We start from the raw sequence: 9,396 nt of genomic DNA on the forward strand, positions 1-9,396 counted from the left end.
AGGGTAAGGAGGGGGTTGTCATGGGTCATCTGACTACTACTCCCATCATCTCATCATCACATGTAATAATCCCTCCTGTCCCTGTGTGTTTCCTGCAGATGGACTCATAGAAGGAAATCCCCCCGAGAGATGTCTCCGTCCTCTGTATTCCCAGGACTGTCCAGAGGGGAAGCTCCCAGAGAACCATCAGGTAGATGGAGCTGAGCCCTATACACACCTATATAGGGGGGTCCTGCAGTCATAGATGGTGGGGGTCTCTTATGTGGATCTGTTAGATTTCCCACCTGTCTGCTGTATTGTCCTGAATTGTTACAGATGACAAATCAGGGGGAAGATGTGACTGATATTAAAGTGGAGGATGAAGAAGAGCGGATGATGGGCGATCCCCCATGTAAGAGTGAGGTGGAGGAGGACATTCCAGTCCATTTGACCACAGGTACGGAATCATTAATGGAGGAAGGGAATTGGGAGGTTTCTTATGGTGGAGCTCCACCTTAGAGCTGCAGTAAAGTAGCACTCCGGGCAGTGATGCCTGTGTTATGTGCAGGAGCGGAGGGAGATGTGACTGCACATAGACATCCTCTCTAGGAACTTCTCTCCATCCTCTCATGGTCCAGGCTGGACACTTGGCTTAGTATCAGGTTTTTGGGGGCTCCGTCTGCACTAGTGGTCGTGATCTGAGAAAACCCAGTTTAACCACTTAGGCTCCACAATTCATGATGATGGGGGCAATTTGTACATACAGGGCTGATGCATTTTTACTGACAAAGCTGCTGAGACATGTAGTAATGGCTGTTATACCTCAGGTAGGTGTCATCAGATGCCGGGTGTTATAGATGACATTACTTCTACACTATAAAAGCTGGAGACATGTAGTAATGGCTGTTACACCTCAGGTAGGTGACATCAGATGCCGGGTGTTATAGATGACATTACTTCTACACTATAAAGGCTGGAGACATGTAGTAATGGCTGTTATACCTCAGGTAGGTGTCATCAGATGCCGGGTGTTATAGATGACATTACTTCTACACTATAAAAGCTGGAGACATGTAGTAATGGCTGTTATACCTCAGGTAGGTGACATCAGATGCCAGGTGTTATAGGTGACATTACTTCTACACTATAAAATCTGGAGACATGTAGTAATGGCTTTTATACCTCAGGTAGGTGACATCAGATGCCGGGTGTTATAGATGACATTACTTCTACACTATAAAGGCTGGAGACATGTAGTAATGGCTGTTATACCTCAGGTAGGTGTCATCAGATGCTGGGTGCTATAGATGACATTACTACTACACTATAAAGGCTGGAGACATGTAGTAATGGCTGTTATACCTCAGGTAGGTCTCATCAGATGCCGGGTGTTATAGATGACATTACTTCTACACTATAAAGGCTGGAGACATGTAGTAATGGCTGTTATACCTCAGGTAGGTGTCATCAGATGCCGGGTGTTATAGATGACATTACTTCTACACTATAAAAGCTGGAGACATGTAGTAATGGCTGTTATACCTCAGGTAGGTGTCATCAGATGCCGGGTGTTATAGATGACATTACTTCTACACTATAAAAGCTGGAGACATGTAGTAATGGCTGTTATACCTCAGGTAGGTGTCATCAGATGCCGGGTGTTATAGATGACATTACTTCTACACTATAAAAGCTGGAGACATGTAGTAATGGCTGTTATACCTCAGGTAGGTGTCATCAGATGCCGGGTGTTATAGATGACATTACTTCTACACTATAAACGCTGGAGACATGTAGTAATGGCTGTTATACCTCAGGTAGGTGACATCAGATGCCGGGTGTTATAGATGACATTACTTCTACACTATAAAAGCTGGAGACATGTAGTAATGGCTGTTATACCTCAGGTAGGTGACATCAGATGCCGGGTTTTATAGATGACATTACTACTACACTATAAAGGCTGGAGACATGTAGTGATGGCTGTTATACCTCAGGTAGGTGTCATCAGATGCTGGGTGCTATAGATGACATTACTACTACACTATAAAGGCTGGAGACATGTAGTAATGGCTGTTATACCTCAGGTAGGTGTCATCAGATGCCGGGTGTTATAGATGACATTACTTCTACACTATAAAAGCTGGAGACATGTAGTAATGGCTGTTATACCTCAGGTAGGTGTCATCAGATGCCGGGTGTTATAGATGACATTACTTCTATACTATAAAAGCTGGAGACATGTAGTAATGGCTGTTATACCTCAGGTAGGTGTCATCAGATGCCGGGTGTTATAGATGACATTACTACTACACTATAAAGGCTGGAGACATGTAGTAATGGCTGTTATACCTCAGGTAGGTGTCATCAGATGCCGGGTGTTATAGATGACATTACTACTACACTATAAAGGCTGGAGACATGTAGTAATGGCTGTTATACCTCAGGTAGGTGTCATCAGATGCCGGGTGTTATAGATGACATTACTTCTACACTATAAAAGCTGGAGACATGTAGTAATGGCTGTTATACCTCAGGTAGGTGTCATCAGATGCCGGGTGTTATAGATGACATTACTTCTACACTATAAAGGCTGAAGACATGTAGTAATGGCTGTTATACCTCAGGTAGGTGTCATCAGATGCCGGGTGTTATAGGTGACATTACTACTACACTATAAAGGCTGGAGACAGCTCCTGTCCTAAACGTCCACCACTGCCAAGGTGGCATAGCATAACATTAATTTATGATGCTATGTAACCCTTGGAGTTCTGGAATGTCAGTGTTGTACAATACTTTCTAGAACCGTTAGGGTTATTTAGCATCATAAATCAATGTTATGCCACCTTGGAAGTTCAGGATCGGAGCTGTCTTATACTGACGCTGCAAGTCCGGAGTGTGCAACTCGCTCGTCTGAAACCGCCTAAGTGTATGGTAACCGCCACACCAGGTCACCCTTTAGTTGCTCTTTCCTGATTTTGAAACGCAGCCAGACGAATAGACCCACGACTATCTCTGCACACCGTAGTATAGCCACTATGTCGGGTGGCCCCTGACTTTGTTGTCTAAAAGTGACGACTATGATGGGATCCCTGCCTCGTTCACTCATGCGCCACGTGATGAGTCCATGGCGTCTTCGGGATAAAGCCCCTTTCTACACCCTTCAACACTTTACCACGTCTCCAGCGTACTTTTTAACCCTGGACATTTCCTGCTGGTTGTGATTGTCACTCACTGTCTCCATGTAATGTGTAGGGGCAGTGATCCTGACCATGGTTGTAAGATACGTTAATTAGTGAAATGGTAAATTTCTATTAGAATAATAGCCCGCAGTCTCCTGTTTATCTGTGGAGACCTGCCAGCACCGACTGTGTGAGTGTCCGCGGTCTGTGGTGCGCGTGTCCGGGGTTGGTGTCCCGCTCACAAGTAGAGGAAGAAGAGGACTGGCAGATCAAATGCAATTCTTGTATATTTATTGCAACATCAGAAGCATTGACGTGTTTCCACTCACACTTGAGTATATAAAGGTACAGAGAATAGCGGAGATTTTAATAGCCCGCCAGAACTGACGCCATAAAGGGTGACGTCAGGTTGTCAAGGAGACGACATAAACCAACATAATTGTGCGAGTGCCGGTCCTCTTCTTCCTCTGTGTTATGTGAAGAGAAGGCGGGGCTCTGGCTCAAACTGGGCCATTCGAGAGATATGTTTCTAATAAAAATGTACACTTTGAGTAATTAAAGTATATTACAAAAATGATCAGTAGCGCTGCCCCTAAACCTTACAAAAAATACATGACGGTTACACTTTAAGGGACACAGTCTCATCATACGAGACGTCACATCTACTGGAATCCCTCATCAGTCGTGGACTTATCCATCACTCGCTTTCACCTTCTCATTCAGGGATTCTCATGAAACAACAGTCAATGTCCTATAAATCTATATCTATTCAAACGGAGATTTACTTTATAAATTAGGAGACCCGACCTCATGGGTTTCTTGGCACTGTGTTGCTGTATGTGGCCCTAACAGATATTTTACGAAACTGACAATAATGTATCATTCATACAGTCGGGTTGTTAATTCTGATATGAGTCTATAATGCTCGCTGCTCTCCGGGTGAGCCCAGAGCCACTTACCAAAACGTAGCCATGAGACTTGCAGACCGGTTACCCAAAAGTAAACCCCCTGCGTCCAGTCCCTTTCCAATAACACTAGAACCAACACTGTACTTCACATGGATCCAGAGATATTCCCACTCGTTGCTCTGCTAGATTTATAGCTGGCAGCTCAAAAGGAGTGTCCTTTCTGCTGCAGGCAATGGGGCATGTCCATGCTCTCCCTATCCCAACTCAGGAGACATGTGAGGCCACTTCAGCAGGAGAAAGAAATAAGAAAAAGAACAAGCATCAGGTGGGGCTATACAGATACATTGTATACAGTGGCTATGCTAACTTTGTAATTACATGCAATTGCAGAAGTATTCAGATCCAGCCACTGGTCTGAAACCTGTAGAATATTTTTCATGGGAAAACCCCTTTAACAATGTTAGTACACAACCGACCAGGGCTCGCTGCACTTACCAAAATGCAGTCATGGGACACAATACCTTGTGACAAACCCTGGTCTGTGGAGACCGTCTCAACTCCACATTAGCAGCATAACATTAGACCAACATCTCATCAATATCATAGTTCTTTGGACAGGAGAATTATAACATGTAAGACTCACCCAGATCTCGGCAGTCACACAGGGAGGGACAGAGGGTTATTTTGTAAGAATACATTTCTTTCCGTGCAGCTGCGTTATGGTCGTCTGTCTTGGAGGGAGACATTCCATTGTCGAGACGAATGGCCTTACTAGATGTCCTATCCCTGTTCGGGCACCAATTTTCTGTGGTCAAAATCAACCTTCTATTGTGATGAGGTGTCCTAATATTTCTGTGAGCAGTGAATATATATATATACACACATCTTATCGCAAAATGGCCATGTTTAGTGGAGACAAAAACATTCAGCCTGAGTTAGTATGTCTGTTAGCGATAACACAGATCCAAGGATTAGCTTGAGAGGAGTCGGGGCCACTGTGGAATTTCTACACTTTCCTCCACAGGAGACGACATGGATTTCTGTCACCATCCCCTCCTATCTAAGTACTTGTTAAAGATTTAATTAGTTTAAAATACAATGACTACGTCTATAAAATGGACTCCCTTGTTCCTTCCCTCACATGCTCCTTGTCACAATTTCCATGCACAAATTGGCTCCATTGATTTGGTATAAACCCGCAGGCAAATCTACAGTATGCAAAGTGCAGAAACACAGCAGGAGTCCGAGAGTCAGCTCTGACTTTCTGCTGCAGATTTCATGGCAAATACAAAGAAAAGGAAGGAGGCCTTCCTACTGAATCCACTTCATTAGAATGTTATAGATTTATCAACTTTGTTATTTGAGCAGCAAATCACAAAATTCGTTTTAATGCTTTCAGAAAATCCCTATAACCTGACGTTTCCTTCGGATTTCTTAACACTAGATTATAAAGAAGAAGATCAGGATATCATGCAGCGCTCTTCACGAGAAAATCACACTACCTATAATGTATATCCAGGACTTCACAGTGCAGATCCATCATATAATCCTAACCTTGAGGATCCTTCTCCTGACCAGTCACAGAATGTTATCACAAGTACCAGACTGAGAGGGGGTAAAATATTTAAATGTGAAAAACAGTTCAGTTATTGGTCAGAGCTTTCTGTACACAGAAGAAATCACACAGGAGAGAAGCCTTATTCATGTTCAGAATGTGGAAAATACTTTATAAGTAAATCACAGCTTTTAAGACATGAAAAAAGTCACACAGGAGACAAGCCATATTCATGTTCAGAATGTGGGAGATTATTTATTAATAATAAAGATCTTATAAATCATGTCAGAGTTCACACAGGAGAGAAGCCATATTCATGTTCAGAATGTGGCAAATGCTTTACCACCAAATCACAACTAGTTAAACATCACAGAATTCACACAGGAAAGAATCTGCATTTATGTTCAGAATGTGGAAAATGCTTTACAGGTAAATCATATCTTATTACACATCAGAGAATTCACACAGGAGAGAAACCATATTCATGTTCTGATTGTGGGAAATGTTTTATAAGTAAATCAAGGCTTTTAGTGCATAAGAGAAGCCACACAGGAGAGAAGCCATATTCATGTTCAGAATGTGGTAAATGCTTTGCATGCAAATCACTACTAGTTAGACACCAGAGAATCCACACAGGAAGCAATCTGCATTTATGTTTAGAATGTGGGAAATGCTTTATATGTAAATCAGATCTTGTTACACATCAGAGAAGTCACACAGGAGAGAAGCCGTATTCATGTTCAGAATGTGGGAAATGCTTTGCAGGCAAATCACAGCTTGTTAGACATCACAGAATTCACACAGGAGATAATCTGCATCTATGTCCAGAATGTGGAAAATGCTTTATAAATAAATCAGATCTTGTTATACATCAGAGAAGTCACACAGGAGAGAAGCCATATTCATGTTCAGAATGTGGGAGATGCTTTACAGGCAAATCACAGCTTGTTAGACATCACAAAATTCACACATGAGATAATCTGCATTTATGTTCAGAATGTGGGAAATGTTTTACAAGTAAATCAGATCTCGTTACACATCAGAGAAGACACTCAGGAGAGAAACCATATTCATGTTCAGAATGTGGGAAATGCTTTATAGGCAAATCACAACTAGTTACACATCAAATAGTTCACAAAGGAAATCATCTGCATTTATGTTCATAATGTGGAAAATGCTTTACAAGTAAATCAGATCTTGTTACACATCAAATAATTCATATATGAGAGAAGCCATAATTATGTTCAAGATGTGAAAGATGCTTTATAGGCAAATCACAACTTGTTAGACATCACAGAATTCACAAAGGAGAGAATCTGTATTTATGTTCATAATGTGGGAAATGCTATGCAAGTAAATCATGTCTTGTTAGCCATAAAAAAAATTACACTGGAGAGAAGTCATATTCATGTTCAAAATGTGGGAATTGTTTTGAAATCATATCTTGATAGTTATGAGAGAACTCAGAGATAAGACATATGCCATATTCCTATTCAGTGTAAAAATGTTTTAGATATAGAACAAATTGTGTTACACTTGAGATAATTGACACAGAAGAAAGGCCATACAAATGTTTAGAATGTGGTAAATTGTTTATAAGTTAAAAATAAAATAAAAAGTCATGTTAAGCATGAGAGAATTCACAAAGGAGAGAAGCCATATTCATGTTCAGATTGTGGGAAGCGCTTTACATGTTGGGCGCTTGAGAGAATTCTGCTAAGAAAGGGCTCCGTAACCAAACAATAACACTGGGCGTTATCTGTGTATACATGGAGGCTCCAAAATATAATGCCACATATCAAAAGTAAAATCTTTATTTCACCACATGTTAAAAACATAAAGTAGTATATTAAAACCAAACCCATAGCCACATAGAACAAGATGCATTGCTGGAATATAAACATGTTAAATACAAGAGACCAGAGGCACTGCGCTAGTATTTCAACAGTAGAGACAATAAAAGAAATACAGACCAAAACTGCACCTTATAACCTTTGTAGTCTCTTCTTCTGGTGCGATATCCTCATGCCCCACTCCCTGCACAATATATAATAGTCAAGACTTTCATATGATATATAACAGGGATGCTTAACCTATAGCCTTCCAGCTGTTGCAAAACTACAACTTCAAGCATGTCTGATGGCTGTAGGCTGTCCAGCCATGATTAACATAAAAATAAAGTACCTCTGTAGAGCCAGCCTCCATTGAACAATATGCATATGCATGTTTAACAGGTGCTACACTCCATGCCATTGGGGGAGGGACACCGCTCCACCAAGACCAAAGCTAATCTTAGCATTTAGTCATAAAAGAATTCACACAGGAGATAAGCCATATTCATGTTTAGAATGTGGCAAATGCTTTACAAGTAAATCATATCTTGTAAAACATGAGAGAAGTCACAAGGGAGAGAAGCCATGTTGATGTTTTGTATAAGAATAATGTTTTGCAAAGAAATAAAATTTTGTGTCTAATTTATGACTGAAAAAAGTGGCCTAAACGGGTGAAAATGCTCAAACCCGGACACTGTACCGTATCTATAACCGGGGGAGCAATTCCTCCACATGCGGTCCGCAGACAACGGCATTCCCCGCCAAAAAATGCGTACAATGGAGGATGCCGGGGCGGACCGCATGCACCACAAGAACATTTTTTGTGCAGATGAAAAAATATACATACAAAAATCACTACAAAAAATGCACAAAAATTATACGCAACTGACAATACTAGCCAATTCCTCATGCCGATGTTAAAAGCTGAGAACTTTGCCAATATCTTCCAGTCAGGAACATATCGGAGCCCCTCATGCACCACGTCACGGGGTCTCAGCACGCATGGGGTCCTACCACTAGACTGCCCGTGGTGTGTGTGAACAGGGTCTGAATCGGTGCTAGAAACCAACTCGCAGCCAAACTCTCACATGCCTCCATAGTGGTATCGCCAATGCACTGTGAGGTAGGATAAAGCTGTGAGCCGCACCCACAACAGACCATGTGACACAGAAGCTACCAGGTGCAAAAGAATGTTACCAACAAAATAAAGTGGCACATTCCATACACATAAAGACAAAAAAATTTTTTAAGACTAGGCCTAGGATAACACTGGTGCTTTACTTTACCTTACTTTGGAAAAATTGGAAAATGTACCATTTGGCATCCGTGATCCGTGTTTCCAGTCCTGTCCTATTTTTTTCACGGACAACGTCTCACGGACCCATTCAAGTCAATTGGTCCGTGAAAAATCATGGCTGCACACAAGATTGTCATCCGCGTCCGTGATCCGTGTCCGTTTTTTCCTATCATTTCAAAGGCAAACTTGACTTAGATTTTTTTTTTCATTTTTCATGTCCGTGGATCCTCCAAAAATCAAGGAAGACCCACGGAAGAAAAAACGGACACGGAACAACGGAACCCGTTTTGGCGGACCGCAAAAAAAAACGTCCGTGTGCATGAGGCCTTATATTGAGCATACGGGTAATGAGATATTTTTTTTTTCCTTTCAGCCTCTGGGCTGAAAGAAAAAATGAACGGCACAGATTTCTTCATTCGCATCGATCAATGTGGAATCTCAATGAAATCTCTGCCAAAAAATGTGCAAAAAAAAAAAAAAAAAGGCGTCTGCTAGGACATAGGAGCTCCGCCCAACATCCAAACCCACTCAGCCCATATGCCCTGGCAAACCCGATTTCTCCATTCACATCAATCGATGTGGATTTTTTATTTATTTTTTATACAAAGTGTTTGCCAAAGCATATGAACACCGCCTCCTCCTC

The 9,396-nt window shown here is 41.6% G+C and overlaps 1 protein-coding gene across 1 annotated transcript; it reads left to right on the forward strand.

The window, feature by feature from the left end:
- The first annotated feature begins 385 nt into the window (after positions 1 to 385).
- On the forward strand, positions 386 to 8,171 carry LOC122922380 (gastrula zinc finger protein XlCGF17.1-like). Its single transcript, XM_044272973.1, has 2 exons — positions 386 to 436; positions 5,469 to 8,171. The coding sequence occupies exon 2, from the start codon at positions 5,540 to 5,542 to the stop codon at positions 6,596 to 6,598; it is 1,059 nt and encodes a 352-aa protein (XP_044128908.1). The 5' UTR covers positions 386 to 436; positions 5,469 to 5,539; the 3' UTR covers positions 6,599 to 8,171.
- The last annotated feature ends 1,225 nt before the right edge of the window (positions 8,172 to 9,396 follow it).

This window comes from Bufo gargarizans, unplaced genomic scaffold (genome assembly GCF_014858855.1).
Source record: "Bufo gargarizans isolate SCDJY-AF-19 unplaced genomic scaffold, ASM1485885v1 fragScaff_scaffold_311_pilon, whole genome shotgun sequence".
NCBI lineage: Eukaryota > Metazoa > Chordata > Amphibia > Anura > Bufonidae > Bufo > Bufo gargarizans.